Source organism: Erythrolamprus reginae, chromosome Z, assembly GCF_031021105.1.
Source record: "Erythrolamprus reginae isolate rEryReg1 chromosome Z, rEryReg1.hap1, whole genome shotgun sequence".
NCBI lineage: Eukaryota > Metazoa > Chordata > Lepidosauria > Squamata > Dipsadidae > Erythrolamprus > Erythrolamprus reginae.
Genome location: NC_091963.1, coordinates 66,886,858 through 66,914,378, shown reverse-complemented (window position 1 = coordinate 66,914,378; position 27,521 = coordinate 66,886,858). Strand labels below are relative to the sequence as shown.

At 43.9% G+C, this 27,521-nt stretch overlaps 1 protein-coding gene across 3 annotated transcripts in view; it reads right to left on the bottom strand.

Moving 5' to 3' along the window:
• Positions 1-27,521, bottom strand: part of ELMO1 (engulfment and cell motility 1) — a 606,322-nt gene that overhangs the window by 519,636 nt on the left and 59,165 nt on the right. For all 3 annotated transcript variants that reach the window (XM_070726295.1, XM_070726294.1, XM_070726296.1), the window contains exon 4: positions 27,421-27,493. In XM_070726295.1, coding sequence (XP_070582396.1) covers positions 27,421-27,493 — 73 coding nt within the window. The remainder of the gene's footprint in view (positions 1-27,420; positions 27,494-27,521) is intronic.

The following is a 27,521-nucleotide window of genomic DNA, read 5'->3' as shown; positions in this document are numbered from 1 at the left end:
CCTACTTGCCATATATCATCTTACCTTGTCCCATCGCCCCATCAGTTGCTGCAATTCAGTTTCATTAGTCAAATTCATCCTTTTGTCCATAATCTCAAATTGAATGTGGTCCACCATGTACCTATACCAATTTTGCATTGCCCATTTTGTCGCGTCCTTCCAACTTAAGACTATTACCACCTGAGCGCTTTCTATCGCTACTTGTTTTATTTCTCTGAATTCTCCCATCTCATTACTTTTAACTAATACTGCCATTTCCTTAATAATTATCCATATTATATTTAATAATATTAATATTACTATATAATATAATACTAATATTAATATCCTCTTAGAAACATAGAAGTCTGACGGCAGAAAAAGACCTCATGGTCCATCTAGTCTGCCCTTATACTATTTCCTGTATTTTATCTTACAATGGATATATGTTTATCCCAGGCATGTTTAAATTCGGTTACTGTGGATTTACCAACCACGTCTGCTGGAAGTTTGTTCCAGATCTACTACTCTTTCAGTAAACGTCTGCTGGAAGTTTGTTCCAGATCTACTACTCTTTCAGTAAAATAATATTTTCTCATGTTGCCTTTGATCTTTCCCCCAACTAACCTCAGATTGTGTCCCCTTGTTCTTGTGTTCACTTTCCTATTAAAAACACTTCCCTCCTGAACCCTATTTAACCCTTTAACATATTTAAATGTTCCGATCATGTCCCCCCTTTTCCTTCTGTCTTCCAGACTATACAGATTGAGTTCATTAAGTCTTTCCTGATAAGTTTTATACTTAAGACCTTCCACCATTCTTGTAGCCCGTCTTTGGACCCGTTCAATTTTGACAATATCTTTTTGTAGGTGAGGTCTCCAGAACTGAACACAGTACTCCAAATGTGGTCTCACCAGCGCTTTATATAACGGGATCACAATCTCCCTCTTCCTGCTTGTTATACCTCTAGCTATGCAGCCAAGCATCCTACTTGCTTTTCCTACCGCCTGACCACACTGCTCACCCATTTTGAGACTGTCAGAAATCACTACCCCTAATTTTTTGCTAAAACTTTTTGCACTACTGGGCATTTCCATAGCATATGCATGAGCACTCCTTTATCTTGGCACCCATGCCAACAAATACCTTTAACATTCTGCTGAAAATGTGCAAGTTGAATGGGTGTGTAATACCACTTATGTAATATTTTCCTTCTCATTTCCCTAACTCTTGTGTTGTGATTCAGTCTGAGGCTCCTCAGGGAACGGCTGGAACTCTGCCGGCTCCATGCTCAGAGGGGGAGGACGAGGAACAGGAGGAGGAGGAGGACCAGGCAGACGGGGAAGAGGAATGTCAGGACGAGGAGGAGGGAGAACAGCCTGAGACCCCCGGGTGGGAGCTCTCCCCAGCGAGTAGCCTGGAATCATTAGATGAGAACGCACAAGCCATCATAGATATGAGGCAGAGAAGGGCAGCACAACGAAGGGGACAATTAGCCAGGTATTTCCATCCCTAATAGGCAACAGCTGGGTTTGGGTGTGGTTCTCCTCAGAAAGGTTGAAAAGGCAGGCCCGCCCTTCCTGTATTGTGGAGAGTTATCTTTTGGGAGTCCTGTGATCTTGCTTCGATCCTTGGCGTCTCTGATTCTGGCTTGTGGCCTCAAAGGCTGAAAACCTGGGGGAGGCGTGGGTTTTATTATCTACAGTGGTGTGTGTGCCTGCCAGCAAGAAGCCTGTTGTATTGTCTGGCTGTCGTGACTCTTCTGTGAAGCTTCATAGCATTCCAGTTTGTAAGAACAGTTTTTGTTATCTGTGTTTGTTTTCAAAGATATAAAATGACTTTGCTTTTTATCAGCGTGTCTGGCTACTCTTTTTAGTTGGTGTTGGCATCTGGGGGAACCCAGACAGAACATCTTGTATTCTTAGTTTTCCTTATATTCTCTACTATATGTTTCATCTCTTGCACCTGTACTTGTATCTCATTTTGCCACCATTTAGTCAATCCTTGGATCACATCTCTGTCTGACTGCACTAACATCTTATATATATTGCTTGCTTGTGCCTTTGTACCCTCACTTTTTTCTCTTATTATTTTCTCTAACTCTACCTCCTCCCTAAATAGTGCTTCTTTATTCTCCCTTTCATTCAGATATTTACATACTGCATTTGTTTGTAGCCATCTTCCCTTACCCAACCACCATTCTATACGATTTCTACTTGGCCTCCTATCCTTCTCATATAGAGGTTCTATCTTAGTTATCCCTCTTCCCTTCAACTCTCCTATAACCCTATTTAAATTTGTTTCATTATCTCTATTTATTACATAAAGCGATGACAGTTTTGATTTATATAATCCTATTTTCTCCTGACATTTTTTCCAAATTTCCATAGTCCCTTTCATGGGATCTATTAATTTATGTAAGTCGCTCCTATTCCACTTTATAAAAATTAATTCTCTATTATTCATCCAGTTTATCTTTTTCCAATTTCACCCATTTATTTTCGAATAATTGCAGCTCCATTAATCTTTCAATTTGAAATGCTTCCCTATACAGCTCCAAGCAAGGAATTCCCTATCCACCCTCTTTTTCATTCGCTATTAACCACTTTTTCCTTATTCTTGGTCTCTTATCTTCTTCAATCCAAAAATTAAGTTTTTTATCCCACTCTCTAATTTGGATGCTGATAACCCCCATGACAGTACCTGCAATAGGACCAGCTGTGATTGGCCATGTGCCTGCTTGCCAGTGATTGGCCAGGCAGGAACCTGACCTTATCTGTATAAAAGGCAGGACCACGCACCTAATGCATTACATGAGTGCCGCATTAGTTAGGGACAATGCTGCTGCTGCTGCTGCTGCTAGGGAGAGATAGATTGGGGAGATTCCTCAACGATATAATAGTCCTTCCAAGGGCAGATGACTTAGGGAAAGTTCGCGGAGTAGGGCAAGATCTAGGCATCAAGAAAACGACATTTAAAGAGACATATTTTTTTGGTTCAGTCTTGCTGCAGCAGGCAGCTGCCATTGTAAGGGGAAATATCTCAACTGTGCCATTGTCTTCCTAAGGGCAGATCACCTAAGGAAAGTGCTCAGAGTGTGAGGCCCTCATCTAGGTATCCAAGAAGAAAAAAGTGCCTTTTGGAGGGAGGCAGTCTTGCTGCATCTGGTAGTGGCTGCCACTGTAAGGGGATATATCTCAACTGTGCCATTGTCTTTCTAAGGGCAGATCACTTAAGAAAAGTGCAAATAGTGTGAGGCCCACATCTAGGCATCCAAGAAGAAAAAAGTGCCTTTTTTGGGGGGGGGGCAGTCTCGCTGCATCTGGTGGTGGCTGCCACTGTAAGGGGATATATCTCAATTGTGCCATTGTCTTTCTAAGGGCAGATCACTTAAGGAAAGTGTAAATAGTGTGAGGCCCACATCTAGGCATCCAAGAAGAAAAAAGTGCCTTTTTGGGGGGGGGGGCAGTCTCGCTGCACCTGAGTGACAGATCATCTTTAGCTTGCTGGGGTGATTTACAAGCCCTGTGCTATCAAAGTTTTTTTATAACTTCTGTGATATTATACCTGAACATTTGTCCCACAGATGAAGGCCCAGTGCCTGCTTTGCTCTTTGCTACCTTGGGTGATATTCTAGCTGAACATTTCTACCACACCTCAGAACCAGTGCTATCATATTTTTTTGCTAACGTCCACAGGGCTTCCACCATTATCTCTGCATTTAAAGGGCCACTACTAGTGTTGGGCGAACCGAACTTGCATAGTTCTGGTCCATACTGGATATATTTCAACTGAGCTGTTTTCATTCTAAGGTCAGATCACCTAAGGAAAGTGCTCAGAGTGAGGCCCAAATCTAGGCATCCAATACTACCTTTATCTGTGCATTATTATTTTTTTCCAATACAGGGCCATTAGTGCCGTCTGACTATTTAATCTTTTTCCTAATACTGGGCCACTAGTGCTGTCTGACCATTTAATCCTGGAATGGGCCTAGACTTGAATGTTCAGTTAACAATTGTTGTGGACCTAAACTAAATGGCCAGATATGAACTGTTGTGGCCCTAGAGTGGACCTACATGTCAAAGCCCAATTAACAAAAGGTGTGGACCTCCAGTGGACCTAGACTAAAAACAAAACAAAATGACCCTTCCTGAATCCCCCACCCCTCCAGCTGGGTGTCCTACCCCTTACATAAGGAGGTAATTTCTCACGTGAACCGTCCTCCCAAATTTGCCCCCTACAATGGGGTTCGGGTTCGGGGAACCTACCCGAACTCCGACATCAAGTTCGGCCAAACTTGCCGAACCTGAACTTCAACGGGTTTGCCCAACACTAGTCAAGAGATATCCTGTTCCAAAGTTTAGCAACAGAGTAACACACAAAACTTTCAATTAGTACATGACGATCTGTCAGGACCATTCAAACAAAGCCAAGGGAGTGCAAAATATGTATTCATGTTGGTAGATGATTACACAAGGTATATATATTGTATTTTGTTAAAGTGTAAGAGGGAAGCATTCCAGAAATTCAAAGAATGGGTGACATGGTTGAACATCAGTTTAATTATAAAGTAAGAAAATTACGGAGAGACAGAGGTGGTGAGCTTACATCGTATAATTTCAAGCAATGTCTGAAATGTAAAGGTATTGTTCAGAGGTTAATGAATCCTCATTCTCTAGCAGAGAAGAACCGTTGTACATACCTGAACGGTCTTCTCGATGCACTGGAAGGAGAGTCCAACATGGGTAATTCACCAATCTTATTGGTAGAGACTGAGTTAATTTAAATATTTAAATATGAGGTAGTCACCGCCCCTCAGCAGCCCCCAATACCTCAGTTTTAAAAACGAAGCCAGTTTAAGGATAACCTGTTTATTGAACAATAACCATATAACCTCATAACTGTGTAACTTGAATCCCCAAACTCCAGCGACCTGGCGAAACAACCATGCCGGGTGGGTTTGGACTCTCCTTCCAGTGCATCGAGAAGACCGTTCAGGTATGTACAACGGTTCTTCTCCACTGCATCTGGAAGGAGAGTCCAACATGGGATATGCCAAAGATTACTGCCCATGGGAGGGAAAAGGCTGAGCTACGGTCGCAGGAGTTGAACACACTTGCTGCAAAACCCGTCTCCCAAACGAAGCTTCCGCCGACGCTACTGAGTCCAGATTGTAATGGCGTATGAAGGTATTAGGAGACGCCCACGTAGCCGCCCTGCAAATGTCCTCAATGGACGCCTGAGTCCTCCAAGCCACTGAAGTGGCTGCACTTCTAGTGGAATGCGCTGTTACCCCGGTTGGTGGTACTTGAGACCGGGCCTTGTAAGCCTCCTCAATACAGTCTTTCAGCCAGCGACTGATGGATTTAGCTGACACTGCCAGACCCATTGATCGCTGACCAAAGGACACAAACAGCCGGTCAGATTTCCTGAAAGGTCCAGTCCGTCTGATGTAGATTTTCAAGGCCCTCCGAACATCGATCTTGTGCCATCTCAGCTCAAGAGGGTGCTGTCCATGTGTGCAAAAGTCTGGCAACACTAACTCTTGAGCCCTATGAAACCCAGAGTTAACCTTGGGGATAAATGTAGGGTCTAACCTCAAAACTACCCGATCAGGGTGGAATATACATAAATCTGCACGCGTAGACAGAGCCGACAGCTCCGACACTCTGCGTGCCGACGTAATTGCCATTAAAAAGGCAGTCTTTAAGGAGAGCAATCGTACTGGAATAGTTCTCATCGGCTCGAAAGGAGGGGCTGTCAACGCCTTGAGTACCAGGGAAAGGTCCCACGTCGGGAATCTGTGTACTGGAGGCGCATGGGTGTTAATCGCGCCTTTAATAAAATCCCTAATCCAAGGATCTTGTGATAGGGAGCGAACGTGGGGTACCCGGATGATGGTTGCCAGAGCAGCTAAATGCCTTTTCAAGGTATTCGGGGCTAACCCTTTTTCTACCCCTGACTGTAGAAACCGTAAGATTGACACAACCGAAGCCTCCCCTGGATTAAGGTGGTGATCCAAACAAAACTTACAGAAGGCTGCCCAAGTGGCCTGGTATAGTCTTACCGTTGAAGGGCGACGTGCTGCCTGAATGGTGGATATGACCTCGTCTGGCAAGGCTTGCTGTCTCAAACCCGCCCTTTCAAGTGCCAGGCGGTCAGTTTGAACCACTGAGGGTCCGGATGGCAAACTGACCCCTGAACCAACACTACCTCGGAGTCTGGAATCCTCCACGGGGGAGACACCGACAGGGCTACTAGGTCTGCAAACCAAGGCCGTCTCGGCCAATAGGGAGCCACCAAGATCATTTCCACCCCCTCCCGAATTGTCTTGTCTAATATTCTTTGAATAAGACACGTGGGGGGAAAGGCATACAGTAACCCCTGGGGCCATGGTGACCATAGGGCGTTGACCCCTTCCGCCCCTGGCGTCGGAAACCGGGAGAAAAACCTCTGTAATTGGGTGTTTGCTGGGGTGGCGAACAGGTCCACCAATGGAAGACCAAATCGGCGCACTATCTGCTTGAAGAGTGCAGGGTCCAGCTGCCACTCCGAAGGATCCAGAGTGGACCTGCTCAGCCAGTCCGCCTGCACATTGCTGGTCCCGGCAATATGCTCCGCCATCAGAGAGGCCAGATGAGATTCGGCCCAATCGAAGAGGTCCGTGGCTTGAGCCATGAGGCGATGAGATCTGGTACCTCCTTGATGGTTCAGGTGGGCTTTTGTGGCCACGTTGTCCGTCAGAACCAGGACATGCCTGTCCTGAACCCAGGGAGCGAAGGCCTGAAGGGCTAAGAACACCGCTCTGAGTTCGAGAACGTTGATATTGACCTGGGTTAAGTCCTCCTGAGACCACAGGCCCTGAGCTATATGAGGCCCCATATGAGCGCCCCAGCCGGACAAGCTCGCGTCTGTTGTGATGATCACACGCTCGTGGCTGTGAAGAGGAGAACCCTGGATCAAAGCTGGGGACAACCACCATGCCAGCGACTGCTTGACTGAAGCTGGTAGTCGCACCTTTCGGTGGGAGTGACTCACCTTGTCCCTCTGGGCCGGGAGGAGAAACCATTGGAGGCCCCTCATATGATGGCGAGCCCAAGGCACAATCCCTATGGCTGAGACCATAGTCCCTAGTACCTTGGACAATGTCGCCAACGGTATTTGCCTTTGTCGACGAAGGCTGGTTACCAATCTCCGTATATTGAGGACCCTCTCTGGTGTTAGCGAGACCGTGTCCTCTGCGGTGTCTATGATGGAGCCGAGGTGTTGGATTGATGTGGTGGGATGAAGATGGCTCTTCTCCACGTTGACCGTGTACCCGTGTCTCTCCAGAGTCTCCCGTGTGAGCGCCAGATGGTGTTGCGCTTGGACCATAGACTTGGACATAACGATTATGTCGTCCAAGTATGCCATAACTCTGATGGACTGGGCCCTTAGATGTGCTGTCAGAATGTCCATCAGCTTCGTAAATGTACGGGGAGCCGAAGATAGGCCGAACGGCATGGCACGGTACTGGTAGTGGACCCCGTTGAGACAAAACCTGAGGTACCGACGATGAGCTGGCCAAACCGGAACATGCAGGTAAGCCTCTTTGAGGTCGATAGAGGCGAGAAAATCGTTGTGCCGAACAGAGGCCAAAATCGACTGCAGGGAGTGCATGCGAAATCTGCGATACCGAATGAAGGTATTCAGGAGCTTTAGGTTTAATATCATCCTGAACCCCCCCGAAGACTTCGGCACTAGGAACACAACGGAATAAAATCCCGTGCCCTTGGCATGGTCGGGCACCTTCTCTATTGCTTGTATGTTGAGAAGGTGTGTTATCTCCAGTTGAAGATGACGTCTTTTGAGTGGGTCTCGTGTTAGCGGACAGGTGACAAACCGGTTTGGCGGGGGCTGCAAGAACTCCAGGCGCAGTCCTCTTGATATTGTGGCCCTTGCCCATTTGTCGGTGGAGGTAATCCTCCAGGAGGCACTGAAGTGTTGAAGTCTGCCTCCTATGGGCTGTAAGGGAGCCAAGTCATTTTGTGCGCCTGAAGCCACGTTGGTTCCCTCTGAAAGGACGCCTTGACTGCTGGTATCCTCTGGGCCTATCCTGAAAGGCCGCTCGGTCCCCTCTAAAGGCGGGTTGGCCATACTGATTTTGGGTGTATGACCTATTATTCTGGCTAGCCGAGGAAGAGGAATCCCAACGAAAGGGCTGACGGCGAGCGTAAGGATTGGGTCTACGCTCCTGGCGCCGGTATGCTCTGGGGAGGGTCTTACGTTTGTCCTTATCCTCAATGAGGACAGGGTCCAAAGCCTCCCCAAAGAGCTTCTCCCCTTGGTATGGAGATGATGCCAGGTTCCACTTGGACTTCAGGTCCGCTGGCCAGCTCCTCAGCCAAAGAAGGCGTCTGGATGCAAGTGACGCCGCCATCCCTCTGGCCGAAAACTTTGCGGCATGGAGAGTTGCATCCGCTGAAAACTGCGCAGATGCCAATAATTTACTGAGGTCCTGACGTAAGCGACCTTCTTCTGGACCTAGGCGGGTTTGCACCTCCTGCAACCACATTATGGAGGCCCTATTGAAAAATGAAGCTGCAGTCGCCGCCCTAAATGCCCAGCTTGCCATTTGATGGGATTTTCTTAGTAAAATCTCCGCCTTTCTATCCTCTGGTTTCAAGCTATCGCCCGTCTCAGATGGTACCAAGGCCTTAGATATTAAAGTCATTACCGGCTGGTCTATGGGCGGAAATTCCAGCAGCTTTTCCATGTCATCATCTAAAGTATAAAACTTCCTTTCGATGACCGAAGGGCCTTGAGCTGCTGCAGGCTGCTGCCATGGGCGCTTGATGCTTTGCCTGAATATGTCCGAGGATGGCACATGATCAGTCTCGGGTTGGGGCTCCTTGAATAATACTGCCGAAGGCTTAGGGTCATCTGAGGCCTCAGTAGCCTTGGTTGGACCCGGTAAATCTGCCACCTGCTTAGCTTTATGCAGCAGAATCTTGAAAAGGGGAGCCTTAAAGAGTCCTGCTGTCACCGGAGGATCAGGAGTTGTCTCATCATCCGAAAAGTCGTATTCTCTTTCGGCATCCTCTAGGGGTGACGGCTCCTCCATCCAGGACCCCATACCCGAGGGGGGCGGTGCAGCCCATAGGTTCCTGGGCTGTGCTGGCTGGGGGTGTTGGATATTCTGTTGCACCCCAGCTGCCATCCCTTGTGAGTAAACATCAGAAATGAGTCCCTGTAAGGCAGGGGACATCTGCTGCCAGGTATCTGGTTGCACACGCAGCCCAGCCGCAGTGGGCGTAAAGGTGGCAGAAGGGGCACTCTTCAATGAGTGGCTGGCAGACCCTGGCCTTGGTAGCTGAAGGCCAGATGGAGGAGCAGCCTGAGGCATAAATGGGTGCTGCCTCTCTGGAGACCAATCTCTCTCTGATAATGTCTCTGAGGGTCTCAAAACAGATAAGGCTGGTGGATCCCTGGCCTGCAATAAGGGAGAGACGGTTCTTGGAGCTAAGAGGGCTGCCTCCAGTTTCTGCTCCAACGCTTTAATGCGCCTCTCTGCCTCCTTGATTGAAGAAGAGGCTGTGGCCTTAGATTTTTCTTTGGACTTCCCCTTGCCTTTATCCTGAGGCAATACAATGGGGGAAGATGCTTTCTCTAAGGTTTTATCCTCCATTACTCACGGTTAACAGTTGTTCTATTATTAACAGAAGCTGCAGCACGCTGACAGATATAGCTGTCACTGAGCAAATGCACTCAAAATGGCGTTTTGGCACTTCAGAGCCTACGCCTGTGTTTGACAGGTTGGTCGCGCCCATTGATTGGGCGGAGAGCAACCTTATACCCGCCTAAACAGGGCGGGCGCGGGCATCCGTTGCCTCAAAATGGCGTTCCCGCTCTTTTTTGCCGCCCTCGCCAACACAGGGAGCTTCCAGCAATTGATGCCTCCCCCTCACAATTCACTTTTTTGAGCCAGCCGATCCAAGCGGCTTCCCTGGCTCCGCAAACGGCTTTTCGGCTTCGGCGGCAACGGCGGCGGCGGCGGCGTCAATCAAAAGCCGCCGAACAGCTGAGAGGCGCTGGCCGGGCGCCAAATCAAGCCGCCTTCGTTCTCCGCGGCAATTCTGCAGTTCTGCATTGAAATTCTGCAGGCCAAGCTTCCCAGTGAGGGGGGCGGACCCCCTCACCTTCAGCTGACAGCCGGGTATGACCACTGAGGTCGGGGACCCTAGGCTGAGGTGCTCCTCGTTAGGCATGGTACCCACGGAGGGAAGGGAAGCTCGAGGAGAGTAACGGTGGGGGTTATTCTGCCCACGGAGGGCAGAGACCCCTTAATTCCCCTTTCAAGATTCACTGCACCTGCAATTAGAAAGGGGAGAAAAAACAGAATTTAAACAATTAATTATTAATATTAATATTATTATTATTTTTATTAATATAATTACTATTATTATTATTATTATTATTATTATTATTACTATTAATGCTTCATCAGAGAAGCAAACTCAACAGTCTCTACACTAAGACTGAGTTTTTAAAACTGAGGTATTGGGGGCTGCTGAGGGGCGGTGACTACCTCATATTTAAATATTTAAATTAACTCAGTCTCTACCAATAAGATTGGTGAATTACCCATGTTGGACTCTCCTTCCAGATGCAGTGGAGAATGGAGTGATAGAGAGACAGATAGGAATATTAAATACAATCCATGTTGCAAGTCTAGTTGGTGCTAACTTAGACTTCAGTTTTTGGGGAGAAGCAATTATGACAGCTACATATTTGTTAAATAGGACATGGAGTTCTATTGTTAAAGAAACTCCATTTTATATGTTGTTTAGAAAAGCTCCTAGTTTAGACCATTTAAGAATATTTGGTACTTATGCTTATGTGTTGATTCCCGAAGCAAGGAGGTTAAAAGGACAACAGAAATGGAAACATCTTAGATTCGTGGGACATGATGAAAATACTAAAAGATATAGGTGTTCATGTCAGTTTGGTAAAGTGATGGTATCCAGAAGTGCAAAAAATCTGAATATTTTTAAAAAGATGGCGGTGTCCATGGACTGGCACCAACCAATCCAGTTTGGTGATGTCATCATGACATCATCAGGAGGTTGCTACCAGTTCACTGGGATGAACCCACCCTTGCCATGTTTTCTCCAATGCAGTGCTGAGGAAAGTGCAACATACTTGCAGCCTAATTGGTTAGGGACTGAGTTAAATTAGCATAATAATTAGCCCCACCCTATAGCTACCCCCAATAGCTCAGTCTTAAAAACTCAGTCGTAGTGAAGGGACTAGAGTTTTTCTCTTTATCTTACATGTATGTTTATATGTTTAATAAATAGCAATAAAATAATTTTTCCTTTCTTTTTGTTTCCCTTTCCTACTGCAGGTAATAAGGATGACAGAAGAGATCAAGCCTCTGCCCTCCGTGGGTACAGCCTGCATCTGCTTTACCTCCTCAGGGCCTCTGCTCTCAGTGAGCACCGCCCAGGGGTCAAGGCTCCCCCTAGGCTGGGTCCCTGGCCTCCGTGGCCATACCCCTGGTAGCCTATTGGACACAGACCTGGAGACTGCCGATGGGTGTTGAGGTCCCTAGCCTCCACGGCCATACCTCTGGGGCAGTATTGTGAACTGGGTTCGGTGGCCTCAGTGGCACCCCCCGCCCCAAACCCCATGTCTACCCCACCCACCCTCTGGGCCTCATGCACCTGAAGTCATAAGGCAAGGGATGGCATCCCAGTACAGTCTTCGGCAGAATCACAGCAACCGGCCTCCAGGCTATCACGGCAATCTCTGAGACCGCCCTACAGCTGACCAGCACTCCTTTGAAGTGCCACCACTGGCAGAGCACCTGTCCTTCACGTAGTTTAAGGCAGAGAGCGGTGAGGGCGAAGTTTGCTCACTGGTCTACAGCTGATGCTTTGGAGGCTAATTAGATGGCAGGAAGCACTGGGAAGCACCCGCTGAAGGCCCAAAGCAGCACCCGCCATTTTGGGTGCCAAAAAGGTCATGGACGCCATTTTAGACCTTGGAAGCCCAGGACCATAGTTCCCTGTAAGGCGTGCAGTGCGCTGGAGTGCAGGCAAATCCTAACGACAGCCCAGAGATTTCCAAGCTAGTGTGGAGCCAGCGCGGTTTCTCCCCGACCGACAGCTGATCCGCCCCTCCCAAGCTGTCGGCGGGGGAGAAACCTTCGGCTTCTCTGGCTCTGTCTGAGGCTGCCGTCGCGTGCACCCACCTCCCCTGTGACCTCAGAAAAAGGCAGAAGATTGGGGGGGCTGATGGAGGCCAGTCCCCTCGAGCCAATGAAGGCCGCCCTGCGGGCTTTCTGTAGTATCTGGATACAGAGCACCGAGGGATGCCCTTCCGCTTCCCCTCAGTTGCCGCCGCGCGTGTCGTGTCACTTGCCCGGCGGTGGGCATCTCTCGCAGGGTTGCACTCCCAGTTTGCTAGTCACCACGGGCATCCAAAATAGGGGCGCTGCGGGCAGGGACCCCGTGAGAAACGCCCGCCGACGGCAGCCTCAGACAGAGCCAGAGAAGACAGAGGTTTCTCCCCCGCTGACAGCTTGGGAGGGGTGGATCAGCTGTCGGTCGGGGAGAAACTGCACTGGCTCCGTACCAGCTTGGAAAGCCCGTGGGGCAGCCTTGATCGGCGCGAGGGGGCTTGTCTCCATCAGCCCTCCCCCAACACTGCAGCCTGAGAGAAAGCAAAAGGGGGGTGAAAGTGGGAGAAAAACAGAAATGAAGGTGAGAGAAATAATAAAAGTAATAAATAATCATTGCCCGCCCGCTGAAGTTCAGCCAAGTCTCCTCCCCAACCTGGCACTGGACCAGGAGTGGGGTCTTGGAGGTGGCGGGGGCTCTGGAAAGGGGCTCCCCCCAGCTGGCCCTCCTTCCGGTCTCCCCTCAGACCAGGAAGGGGCCGGTAGCCCCGAGGCCCTCTCTACAACCGCTCTCCACCTTTGCTGCCTCTGCATCAAAACAGGAAAGGTGCTTATTCCAGACAGTTCCAGGGCTACGTGAAGCACAGGCGGTCCTGTGGGGGCCTCCAGAATCTCCTGTTTGCTTTCACCAATGCTAAAAAGCAGGTCCGGGGCTGCCCGCGCATTTCAATGACCCCGTAGTGAAGACAGGGCTCCGCTGAGTGTCTGCTAAACTTTCTTCTCCCAAGCCCCTTCTCCCACATTTAAAAAGGATGCTGGATCGCAAAAGGGCTTTTATGGGGTTCGTTTACTGGCAGTTACTGTTAAAATTGACACATTTTCTACTCCAGATTGTTCGGTGGTATTTTAACTTGATAAGTTTAGGTGAGAGGAAGGGGGGAGGAAGAGAGAGAAAGAAGGAGGGGATGGAAAGAAAGAGAGAAAGAGAGGGAAAGAAACAAGAGAGAGAAAAAGAAAGCAAGAGAGAGAAAAAAAGAAAGCAAGAAAGAAAGAGAGAAGGATGTATTAATTAGTAAAACTGGATTAGACTTTTAGAAATATATAGAATTACATAGGTAAAATTAATGGAAGATATATATAATAAATAAAGGTTTTATGATGTGTACTGTATGGTTTTATGAGTTTGCATTATGATTTTAAAATATACTTGGAAATGTAGAAGATTGATGAAATTAATAATAGTAAATGCTAAGTGCCTGAAAATTAATTGAGCTTGGAAATATTTAATGAAATTATAGAAAAATAAATATGGAAATTTATTAATTGATGCATTGGTGTTCAAATAGATTTTCATAGTATTACTAGATTACTATAATACTATGATAAATATTTAAGAAATGAAGATATTAAAGCATGGATTTCTTAATAGTTGTGTTTTTAGTTTTGCTGGTTTGGATGTGTTTTATTATTAATTTCTTTTAATAAAAAAGAAGGGATTTTATATTTATTTATTTATTTATTTTGGACTTCTATGCCGCCCAATCCCGAAGGGACTGCCGCTCAGACACTATACTTTTCCGCCCACACCGAAAAAAATTTTAGAGGGAACACTGCCCGGGACAGCCCCCTTTAAGGTCTGTCAGGGCTATTCTCATGAGTTGTGCTTCACTGTTAGCAGAGCCTCTCTTGAAGGAACTCGCTGTTTGCAGCACTTCTCCAGGGCCCTTGCCTATCCAGACCGCCTGTTTGCATCCTGCGTGCTGCAGTGACTTGAGCAGCTTGATCTGTAAGTGCCTTCCTATATCATGGCTGATCCTAGCACTTCTTCTGAGGCAATGGCTGTGAGGGAAGAGGCCCCAAAGACTATTGATAAGGGGCACCCTTCCAAGTCCAAGACCAAGGCTTCCTCCTCCAGTCTTAAAGAAGCGGCGAAGAGGATTAGAGCATTGGAGGCTCAGCTGCAGGCCACCGTACCAAACTCTCCCTGCGAGCTGAGCACATTTCGGGGATAGACAATGTGCAGGCCAACTGGCTGAGCAGGTCTACCCTTCACCCAGCGGAATGGTGCCTGGGCACAGACGCCGTTCAGGACGTCGCAAACAGATTTGGTATGCCTCTTGTAGACTTGTTCGCCACACCGCAAAACATACTGCTTCCTCGCTTTTTCTCTTGGTTCCCATCACCTGGGGCCGATGAGGTCAATGCCCTGAGAGCCCTGTGGCCAGTGGGTCTTCTCTACACTTTCCTGCCAGTGCGCCTTATTTCCAAGGTGATAGCCAAACTAATCTTGGAATGAGCAGAAGTCATCCTCATTGCTCCTTATTGGCCTCGTCGTCCATGGTTCATGGACCTTATGGATCTACCGCTTTCTCCACCATGGCGTATTCTGAGCCATCGAGTCTCCCTCAGTCAGGGATCAGTGCTATAGCCGGATCCACAATGGTGAAAACTTGCCGCATAGCACTTGAGGGGGACCAAATGAGATGGGCGTCCTTACCGGAAAAGATAATTTCAACCATACAAGCAGCTCGAAGACCTTCAACTACTCAAATATACCAAGCCACTTGGGCGGCCTTTTGTCACTTTTGCACAGGTCTGCAGGTGGAACCACAGTGTTCATCGGTAGAGACTCTATTGGCCTTTTTGCAGTCTGGACTGGACAAGGGATTAGCTCCCAATATGCTGTGTAAAGCTAGATAATTGAAGGTCTATGACCTAGCATCTCTGGGTCAGGGATTTCCTAAAAGGAGCTTCTAATCTGTGTCCACCTGTAGTGTACAGATACCCTTCATGGGATCTTCCATCTGTTTTACATGCCTTGTCCGCACCACCTTCCAAACTCCTTCGCCACATTTCTTTATGATTCCTGTCATTCAAGATGGCGTTCTTGGTGGCCATCATATTGGCCAGGAGGGTATCATAGCTTTCAGCCCTCTCAGTCCGGCCTGACCTTTGCGTATTCTATCTGAATAGGGTAGTATTGTGCCTGGACCCGATCTTCCTACCGAAGGTTAATGCACTCTTCCACAAAGCTAATGAGATCATCTTACCAGACCTTTATTCACACAGCTTGTACCCATTGGAGCTACGCTAGCACAAGTTGGACGTATGTCGCACTTTGAAGATCTACATACGGCGAACCACTCCACTCCATAGAATGGAGGCCCTGTTTGTGTCCTTTTCGCCTTCTTCTATGGGTGCTAAGGTGACCTCTACAACAATTTGCCGTTGGGTAAGGTCATGAATCGTGACTGCTTATAAATCACAAGCCTTACCAGTTCCTGAGAACATTACTGCTCACTCTACGAGGAGTGCTGCAACGTTGGCGGCATGGTCTGCACAGGCGCTGCTAGAGGACATTTGTCGAGTGGCCACTTGGACCACTCTGAATACTTTTATTAAACATTATAGACTGAACTCTTTTGGGTCTGCTGAGGCGGCCTTCGGCTGCTGAGTGCTGCAATGGAGGTGTGAGACATATGCGCCCCTGGTCCAGCCTTCTCCCGCCCTGTCATCTTGATTTTGGCTTTATCCCATGTTGGACTCTCCGCAGCAGTGCACTGGAGAAGGACCGTTGAACTTACCTGAACGGTCTTCTTGATGTACTGCAAGGGGAGTCCAAACTCAACCCGGCCAGTTGGCCCAGGGGCTCAGTTGTTTTGTTCATTGTTGAATTAATAAAGTTGTGTTTGTTTGCACTACTCCTTCATTTTTATTGACTGAGTTATTGGGGGTAGCTATAGGGTGGAGCTAATTATTATGCTAATTTAACTCAGTCCCTAACCAATTAGGCTGAAGTATCACCCATGCTGGACTCTCCTTGCAGTGCATCGGGAAGACCGTTCAGGTAAGTTCAATGTTCCTTCTCAAAAATAAGATGGTATCTTATTTTATTTTCAGTCACAAATTAAAAATTAGGGCTTATTTTCAGGAGGTTAGGCTTATCCCTCCCCACCCCCCCAATGTACTGGAGTTCCACTGCTTTGGTTTGCTAACAGTGGAGCAGGAGGCTATGCAGCGTGCCAGTGCCGTAACTGCAAGATAGGGGGGAATACTGTTGTCGATGTCAGCATTCCCACACTGGGCCTAGACCCAATGACAGAAATACTGTATTTGAAACAAAGTACATGTGGCAGTGGTGGTTGTTCAATCAATACACAGACCAACATATAATAAAGGTATTATTTACATGTTATACAATATCATTAATATTACACAGTAACTATGATACAATACATAATACACTTAGTTCCATATCATTTTGCATATAGCAATACCTTTTAGCACATATATTCTCTTATTCACACACAGCAATATAGTATATTCTCTTATTAGCACATAGTACATATACTATTACACACACAGCAATATAGCAATATTAAAATACTTGTATAGTGTTCTGCCTAAGCGAGAAAATCCCAGAAAATAAGTTCACACATACAACCAGCCGAAAAGGTATAAGATGGCAATATATATTGGTAAAAAATGTTCATAGCATAAAATAGTTAAAGGTAAAAGGAATGTTATCAATAACTGGGCAGCGGCCCATGGCTAATGACCCTTTCAGGCCGGAGTCCAGGAACTCATTAAAGTCTCTCTGAAGAGTTTATTAATCATTAAAACTCACAGTATTTTGGCAGAAGTCCCGGAATGAGCAGATTGTAGATATTTAAAACTGTCTTGAAGCAAGCATGATCTCTACGGCATGGAATCCACACCTTGTCATTGCTGGAACATTGTCCTTCAGACTGATTCCTCGCGAGACTTCCCTTTATATAGCCCCAAGTCATGGCCAAGTGTTCTATAGAGCTATTCACATACAAATCTTTCTTCACAAATAATCCTGCCTGGCAGTAGTTCTGCGCACCCTTGTGTTTATAAAGTGGCTCTTCATCATCTCCTGAGTTACTCAATAACATTTCTGAAGGTGCCACAGTCTCTGGTTGGCTTTTAGCCTTTAACTCCATAAGAATATAAGAAGAATCAGGTCAAAGCCCATCGAGTTCAGCATTCTGTGTCACACAGTGGCCCACCAATTGTACATGGGGATTTGGAGCAGAAAGAGAAGGCAAAACCCTCCCTTTCCCTAGACCCCCCAAAAGAGGTACCCAAGGGAATCTTGCTTGCCTCAACCAGCACTTGGACATCCATTTCAATAACCTCCGATACACTTGGCATCCATGAATCTGTCTAATCCTGCCTATCCGGGCTGACAGCTGTCATGATCTCTTCTGGAAGAGAATTCCATAAACCAATGACCCTCTGAATGAAGAAATATTTCCCTTTATTTGTCCTCACTTTTACCTATGAGCTTGAGGGAGTGCCGCCTCGTCCTAGTATTGTGTGATAGAGAAAAGAATTTTTTTTATCCACCTTTTCTATTCCATGCATGATTTTACACACTTCGATCAAGTCACCTCTTAAACGCTGTCTTTCAAGGCTGAAGAGACTAAAGCATTGCAACCTGGTTTCATAAGGGAGGTGCTCCATTTCCTTGATCATTCTTGTTGCGCTTTTTCCCACCGTTTCCAGTTCCATTATATCCTTCTTGAAGTGCGGTGACCAGAACTGTAAACAGTACTCCAAGTGTGGTGTCACCATCAATTTGTACAGAGGCAATACAACATTTGCCGAACTATTTTCTATTCTCTTCCTAATCATACCAAGCATGGAATTTGCTGTTTTTTTAATTGCTGCTGTGCACTGGGTTGACATCTTCATTGAGCTATCCATGAAAACCCCAGGATCCCTTTTTTGGGTTGTCTTAGAAAGCTTGGTCCCCATCAGTTGGTAGGTATAATTGGGTTTTTTGCCCCAATATGGTTAACTTTGCACTTGTTTAGGTTAAAATGAATTTGCCACTTTGTTGCCCATTCGCTCAATTTTAAGATCTTTCTGGAGCTCCCAACAATCAGTTTCACTTTTCACTATGCAAAACAATTTAGTGTCATCAGCAAACTTTGGTACCTCACTATTTACTTCTACATCAGATCATTAATGAATAAATTAAAAAGTAAAGGTCCCAAAACTGAACCTTGGGGTAAACCACTTCTCACTTCTTTCCATCCAGAGAATTGTCCATTTATTGCCACCCTTTGCTTTCTACAATTTAGCCAGTTACCAATCCAGGACAAGATGTGTCCTCTAATTCCATAGCTGAAGAGCTTTTTAAAGAGCCTTTGGTGAGAGACTTTGTCAAAAGCCTTTTGAAAGTCAAGATATACAATATCAAGTGGGTCCCCTCTATCTATGTGTTTATTAACACCATCAAAAAAATCTAACAAGTTAGTAAGACATGATTTGCCTTTGCAGAAACCATGTTGATTTTCTTTCAGCAATGCCTGCTTTTCTATGTGCCCAGTAATTTTATTTTTGATAAATAATGGTTTCCATCACTTTGCCTGGAACTGAGGTTAAACTGACTGGTCTTTTAAAAAAAAAAAAAAAAGATTTGTATGCCGCCCCTCTCCATAGACTCGGGGCAGCTAACAACAATAATAAAACAACATATAACAAATCTAATATTTAAAATAACTAAAACCCCTTATTAAAAACCAAACACACACACATATACCATGCATAAATTGTATAGGCCTGGGGGAAAGGAATATCTCAATTCCCCCATGCCTGACGACAGAGGTGGGTTTTAAGGAGCTTACGAAAGCATGGAGGGTAGGGACAATTCTGATCTCTGGGGGAAGTTGATTCCAGAAGGTCGGGGCCGCCAAAGAGAAGGCTCTTCCCCTGGGTCTCGCCAAACAACATTGTTTAGTCGATGGGACCCGGAGAAGGCCAACTCTGTGGGACCTAACTGGTCGCTGGGATTCGTGCGGCAGTAGGCGGTCCCGTAGATATTATGGTCCGATGCCATGAAGGGCTTTATAGGTCATAACCAACACTTTGAATTGTGACCAGAAATTGATTGGCAACCAATACAGACTGCGGAGTGTTGGTGTAACATGGGCATACCTAGGGAAGCTCATGATTGCTCTCAGCAAATTTGAACACTCTTCAAATTTCCTGGATCACTTCTGGATCCTTTCTTGAAGATCGGGGTTACATTTGCTTCCCTCCAATCCTCAGGTACAGTGCCTGATCTTAGAAAAATATTATATATTTTAGTTAGAAGTTCAGCAATTTCACACTTGAGTTCCTTGAGAACTCTAGGGTGGATGCCATCTGTACCCAGCGATTTGTTGATATTTAGTTTAGTAAAACATGCAAGTAAGGCATGGTTTAATTCTTCTAATTCCCTGCCTGAGAAAGCTATTCAGCAGCAGACAAATGCTCTCTATACTCCTCAGTGAAAACGGAGGCAAAGAAGTCATTTCGCCTCTTAGCAATCTCCTTGTCTTCTCTGATTATCCCCTTCTGACCATTGTCATCAAATGGCCCAACTGTTTTTCTGGTTGGGTTTCTGCTTCTGATGTACTTAAAAAGTTTTTATTATTATTTTTAATATTCTTTGCTATATGCTCCTCAAAATCTCTCGTGACTTTCCTGACTATCACCTTGCATTTAGTCTGCCAGACTCCTCATCCTCTTTACTCTCTTGATCCTCGAAATCCATGATCAGCTGAACAGGAAGTGGATGAGCCACAACCTGTAGTTTTTATGGCAATGCACATGGTTATTCACTGAAAGTCTGTCTTATTTTACAGTTTCTTGCCATTGGCTTTTCAGAATATCAATGATTGCATAAATGATAGTAGATCTATTTATAATAAACAGTGAAGAAAGCAAACAGAAATTTTAGACCAAAGCGAGATATGTAACCAGCCATTAAACACTGCTGTTCTGTGTTGTTCATTTCAGTGGGACCTTCATAGATTTGAAATGAAATGAAATAAAAGGTTCAAACAACATTTTTGGCCAATTTGCTACTAGAGTTATAAATCCTTTAAAAGAGTAAATGTGAAGATTAGAATGTTCATTGATTTGCAACTAAAGAATTGATTTCAGTAAGATTAACACTGTTGGATTGTGCTTTGATTTCATTGTCTCTGAAATTATACATAATATTACATTATCCTACTGTATTACAATGTACTGCTACAAAAATCCAGATGAACACCAGATTTTGGTAATTATGTTATAGAACGCGAAGGAATGATCTTGTGGCACTTTCAAGGCTTGGGCCAAATGTCACCTGAAAGACACTCGATTCTTCTTTGATCCTATATAGCAGCTACTTAGAAGAGACTCTTCCAGTCAGCAAATGGAAATGATCTCTCTACTAACGTCAACTGCTACTGTATCTTAACATACACATATACAATAATGTACCCATTAAACTAAAGGAATACATTATTTTGTGCATGCACGCAAAATACATTGAATAAGGCAGGAGTAGGCGAAGCTGGCTCTTTTATGACTTGTAGACTTCAACTCCCAAAATTCCTGAGTCACTAATGTTAGCTCAGGAATTCTGGGAGTTGAAGCCCACATGTCATAGAAGATCCAACTTTGACTGCCCCTGAAATAGGGTACCTTAAGAGTCTGCATTAATTGCATTGAAAATACCCCTTTTTAAAAAGAGCAATTGGCACTCCTACAAAGCGGAAGAGCACCCGCAACTTGTTCTTATCAACAGGTGCATGCGCACTTGCCCGTGTTTATGTGTATTACAGAAATATTCTGCATGTGTTCCCCTCCTTTGCAAGTGCCTGGATGGGCTGCCTGGTCCATGGTGCTCATGAGAAGTACAGCAGCGGCACACAGGCTGATGGAAGTGTCTCTTGGTAGCAGTGGGCAGCAGAGCCCTGTGGGCTTTGTGAGCCTCCTCATCCCTCTCTCTCTCTACTCCCACAGCCACTGCCACCAAGACTGAGGAGTCGAGCGAGGCAGCAGGATTAAAGAGCCGATGCAAGAACGAAGTGGTCAGCGCTCATCAGGCTTTTCTTCCTCCTCTTTGGCACTCCTCCATTGAGCATATGACAGCCAGAGTAGCAGCAGCTACTGCTTTTTTGCTGCAGGAATATTGGCGACATCCAGACTCTGGGTTCGGGCTGCTGCTGACAAATGCAAGGTCGATTGTAAATAAAGCTCACCTCATCCAGGATTTATTTCTAGATGAGGAGGCCAAGTTGGCATGTGTGACTGAGACCTGGCTGGGCCCAGAAGGAGTTCCTCTTTCTGAAATGTGCCCAACCTGGTTTCAGGTGTGGCAACAGCTGCAACTCCAGGGAAGGGGGAAGGAGTGGCTACCATAGCCAAGAAGACCTCCAGCCTATGCAGGCTCTCTGCTCCTGAGATAGCAGGTTGTGAGTTGCTCTTTGTGAAGCTTGACCTAAGGGTTCAGGTGGGCTTGTTGCTCACATACCTGCCTCCCAGCTGCATGTCAACCGCGCTACCTATGCTACTTGAGGAGGTAGCCATCCCATAGGTACAGTCAGTTGATGTTTTGTCCCTGGTGGGCTTGGGTCCATTGTCCCTGTGCCATGAATGTCAGGGAGTGTGCTCCCCATTGATGAAGTTGGCATCCGTTGTTACTACCAGATGTTGCAGTTCCCAGAATAAGGTTATCTTGGTGATGACTGGCAACTTCTACCAGCTGAGAGAATGTAGGACCTCCTAGGGGAACTGGATCTTGGCTGGTAAACTGCTGCGGACTGTTCTCTGGAATGGTAAGAGAAACCACTGAAGATCTCTAGTGCAGGTGAGACCAAGATGTGATGGTAAAACTGGATACCATCTTACCCATGAGTTTGAAAAGCAGGGCTAAGGGTATCTGGCGCTCTCCCTGGACCCTACCTGACAGATCCCTAAGACTGCCCTGCCACTCTTGGGACAGATACATTCTGAACTCAAGGAAATCTGTAATCCAGCTACTCAATCTAGGTTATAATATATAACATTGATGGAATTGCTGTTAGAGGGGATGAAATGTCTATTCTTCATGTTAATAGAAAGCCTGTGGTGCCTAAGCTTTTGGACAGTTATATGGAGATCCTCCTTTGCTTGATGAAGTGAAGAGAACTGGATTAAAATGTCATCCAGGTAACACTGTACACAAATGGGTAAGGCCCTGAGATGGACCACCAAAACTGCCAGCGCATTAGTAAAGGCTCAAGATGCAGAGAAGAGGACAAACAGAAGGGCCCTACATTGTTAATGGGTACTGCACGGTAGAACCTAAGGTATTGTCGATGGAGGGGCAAAATAGATAGATGCAAGTAGGCCTCCATTAAGTCACTCGAGGTGAGGAAATCTTTGTTTTATGCCCCCAAGTATCATCTGAAGCAATTGTCAAGACAAAGCCATAATTTTGAGTTAGAGACTTTTGCCTACCACAAAATAGAATAGTACTGTAAGAATTGGGGAGTGGTGGTTGTATGAGAGGGAAAAATACTAGCCGCAACAATTTCTTTCCAGAGATTCAAGGTCATACTTTGTTCAGCACCAGCAGAAGTACAGGAGAGGATCATGGATGTTGAGAGAACCAGGGTGGTCCATGTGATGAACTTCTGGGTGTGGGGACAAGGGATGAACCTTGAGAACGGTAGGAAAACTGGAGAGGTGCACAAAATGAGACAGAAGGGGGTGAAACAGATAATATATGCTGCTAAAGCCTCAAAAGAGGAAAAAATTGCCAAATCTGTGAAGAAGGGGGATAAAACCTTTTTCAGATACATTAGTGATAGGAAGAAGAAAAACTGCAGCATCACAAAGCTTAGCACTGGAGATAATACATTGATGGGAATAAGGAGGTTGCTGACCATTTTAATAGCTACTTCTGTTCAGTACTCTCAAAAGACACCTTACAATATAATACTATGGGTGGATATAGCATTGCTTCCAGTTGTAGGGATTCAGCTCCAGTAATCTCAGAGGCCGACGTCTTAGAAGAACTTGAACGATTAAAGGCAATAGGTCCAGATGGCATCTACCCCAGAGTTCTTTAAGCACTCAGATATGTGATTGCTACACCCCTGACTGATTTGTTTAACCAATCCCTTTTAACAGGAGATGTTCCTGATGATTGGAGAATGGCCAGTGGCCTATCCACAAGAAGGGCAGTAGAGAAGAAGCTAGTAACTACAGGCCAGTTAGCTTGACATCAGTTATAGTTAAAATGATGGAGACTCTACTCAAGAAGAGGATAAATCAGCACCTAAAAAACAATAACTTATTGGACCCAAATCAGCATGGCTTTACTGAGGGCAAATCATGTCAGACTAATCTCATTGATTTCTTTGACTGTCACAAATGTATTGGATGAAGGTGGTGCCGTGGAGTCTGCGGGGAGCAGCGGCATACAAATCCAATAAATAATAATAATAATAATAACAACAACAACAACAACCTCCTATCTGGACTTCAGCAAAGCCTTTGATAGGGTTCCACATAAAGAGCTGATAGATACGTTAGTGAAGATTGGACTTAATCCCTGGATAGTTCAGTGGATTTGCAGCTGGATGAAGCGTTGTTGTTAATGGCGAGTATTCTGAGCAGAGCCTGGTTACAAGCAGTGCGCCACAAGGGTCTGTTCTGGGTCCTAGTCTTTTTAATATGTTTTAATATGACACAGGGGAAGGTTTGATAGGGAAGGTTTGCCTATTTGCCGATGACTCTAAAGTGTGCAATAGGGTTGATATTCCTGGAGGTGTCAGTAATATGGCAAATTATTTAGGTTTACTAGATAAGTGGTCAAAGCAATGGAAACTGCAGTTTAATGTTTCCAAATGTAAAATAATGCACTTGGGGAAAAGGAATCCTCAATCTGAATATTGTATTGGCAGTTCTGTGCTAGCAAAAACTTCAGAAGAGAAGGAATTTGGGGTAGTGATTTCTGACAGTCTCAAAATAGGTGAACAGTGCAGTTAGACGGTAAGGAAAGCAAGTAGAATGCTTGGCTGCATAGCTAGAGGTATAACAAGCAGGAAGAGGGAGATTGTGATCCCGCTATATAGGGAGTGCTGGTGAGACCACATTTGGAATACTGTGTTCAGTTCTGGAGACCTCACCTACAAAAAGATAATGACAACATTGAACGGGTCCAAAGACGAGCTACAAGAATGGTGGAAGGTCTTAAGCATAAAACGTATCAGGAAAGACTTAATGAACTCAATCTATATAGTCTGGAGGACAGAAGGAAATGGGGGGACATGATTGAAACATTTAAATATGTTAAAGGGTTAAATAAGGTTCAGGAGGGAAGTGTTTTTAATAAGAAAGTGAACACAAGAACAAGGGGACACAATCTGAAGTTAGTTGGGGAAAAGATCAAAAGCAACATGAGAAAATATTATTTTACTGAAAGAGTAGTAGATGCTTGGAACAAACTTCCAGCAGACGTGGTTGGTAAATCCACAGTAACTGAATTTAAACATGCTTGGGATAAATATATATCCATCCTACGATAAAATACAGGAAATAGTATAAGGGCATACTAGATAGACCATGAGGTCTTTTTCTGCCATCAATCTTCTATGTTTGTAACATTTCTAGTATATCATTATTCCCTTTCCTTTAACTTAAAAAAATCAGCAAATATCATTAAGAATATTTTCTATTTCCATGCTTTTTCTTTTTACATTCATTATAGTTCATTTACTTATATAATTCCATAGTCCTTCTCATCTATATATTTGGATCAACAACAATATTAACCAAATTAATCATTTGGTAGGATGATTAATACTAATGATTAAGGTGTAATGATTAACCAAATTAATCATTACACCTTAATCATTAGTATTAATCATCCTACCAAACCTAAACATTTTCAATTCAATTTCATATTCAATAGTATTATTTCATTATTCTAATAATGCCCCATCGAAATAATTTTATACATCTCAAAAAGTAACTTAGTTGATCATTATTTCATATGCAACTCACTTAAAATCTTAATCTTTGCATTAATCATTAAAGCTAAACAACCCTATCAAACCTAACCATTTTCAATTTCTCTTTTAACAGTAATATTTCATTATTTCAAAATTTTTCCACCAAGAAAATATTTTACATCTTAAATATCTTAGTTAAACATTCAATTCAACTCAATTAAAATCTAAATCTTTAATTAAATCCTCCTCCATTAAAACAATTTGTTCCTAAAAAAAATATTATATTTCCTTATAATAAAGTCCAATTTAAAATCCAATTTAAAGTCCAATTTAATTTAGTCAATAAGTCAATAAGAAAGGAGAAGCATTATTACCAACTATTGGACGAGAGAGGTGAATTGAAGACCAGGGAACAATTAGAAAAAATCGAGATAAGAATGGATTGGTGGTCGTATGCTCAGATAAAATCAAGATACCAAGAAGATAAAAGAAAAATAGGGGTACAAAAGGGAGAAACAGAACTTGATAAAATAATCTTGGGACAAGATAAAAAATGATCTCCAAAATCTATAAATAAATATTTATTGAACTATAAAATGGAGGATTATATAGTTAAGAATAATATTCATAGTTAGAATAGGAATTTTGGTTATAGTGTAAATCTAGATAAGTGGGATATGACCTGGTCAAAAAATTATAAACTAACAAAATCAGCGGCATACAGGGAAAACCTATACAAAATGTACTATAGATGGCACCTCTCCCCAGCAAGTTAAGCTCAGATGTAAACACTGGAATAAAGCCACAAGATACAAGGGACATGGGGACTTACTACCACATCTGGTGGACCTGCCCAAAAATAAAGGAATTTTGGATTAAGATACAAAAATGGATAATGGATATACTTAAAATTAAAATAAACAGAAGACCCGAACAGTTCCTCTAAGGAATTATAGATCAGAAATTAGACAAAGATAAATATTATTTAATGATACACATATTGACAGCAACTAGAATGGCAGTAGCCCAATGTTGGAAGCAACCTAACTTGCCAGACAACTCGATGATCTTTAAAAAAAAAAAAGGATTGCGCAGAAGCAGACGCATTAACTCTTAAATTAAAAAATAAAGAAGACTCTGTTTACTATAAAATCTGGAACTCTTTTTACGATTGGTTCATGAGAAGGAAAAAATGTTTAAATTAAACTACGACAATAACAATTCTTTGTTTTTCTTTATTGGTATAACAAATTTGGTATGATATGGGCATAATAGATATATGGAAATAAAGATCTTTAGGAAATTAAATTCTCAGTAAAGAGTGCATAGAAGGCGGCTAGGAAATAAATTACTATTAACAGAATATGGATAACCAAAATGATTAATAGTAGATACCGGCTGTATTTACCAGAACATGAAATATTTAACAATAGAAAGAATTACATTTCTCCCCCTCCTATGATGATGTAAAGTATACTTTGATGTTATTTGTTATGGTGTTGTTGTTGTTGTTTCTTCTTTTTTTTTCTTCTTCGTTTTTGGTGTCGTTTTTGTTTCTATTTTCTTTTGGTGTTTTTTTTCTTTTCTTGTATTCTGTAAATGTATGTTTATCTATTTTTGGTTGTTATGTTTTTAAATAATTTAAATAAAAATGTTTTTTTTAAAAAAAGGAAGAAAGGAGAAGCATTATGTTTTGGTTTTACACTTTTTAAAGTTGTGGTGAGAAATGTTCCATTGGTTCAAAAAATTTAATCACTAATGTGAAAACATTAAGTTGTATATCTTTACCCTAGGCCCAATGGAAAAAGCAATAGAAAGTCTGAGTTGATGCAGGATGGCTTACATACTACAGTAAATGGGAAAACAGGTCAGACAACTCATCCAAAACAGAATGGTTGTTATTGCAGAAGCTTATTGATTTCAAGGCTCTGCCAAATTTCACTCTAAGTGGGAATGCACTCTTCCAAAAATAACAAGTAAAATTGGGTTTCCATTAAATCTTTGGGGATTAATTGCCATTGACACTTTTTGAAGTGTCAACGGCAATTAATAAGGAAATTTGATTTATTTGTGTTTATTGTTATTGTTTTATTATGTTTTCTAATATTAGTAAATCATCTACACTCTCTTTGGGTAAATGGGGATAAGCTTATACATAAATAATTTCCTAGGTATTAGTTGTAGAACCACAATGTTTGTATTAGAATTTATTTAGATTACTTATTTTAATAGACAACACATTAACTGAATAAAAATCAACTTCTTTACCTTTTCAGTAATGTAAAAATTGGAGCTATCAGCATGTTGCAATGCATAATGTTCATGATTTGCAAGAGACCACCTTATAAGATACAAAGATATACATTAGT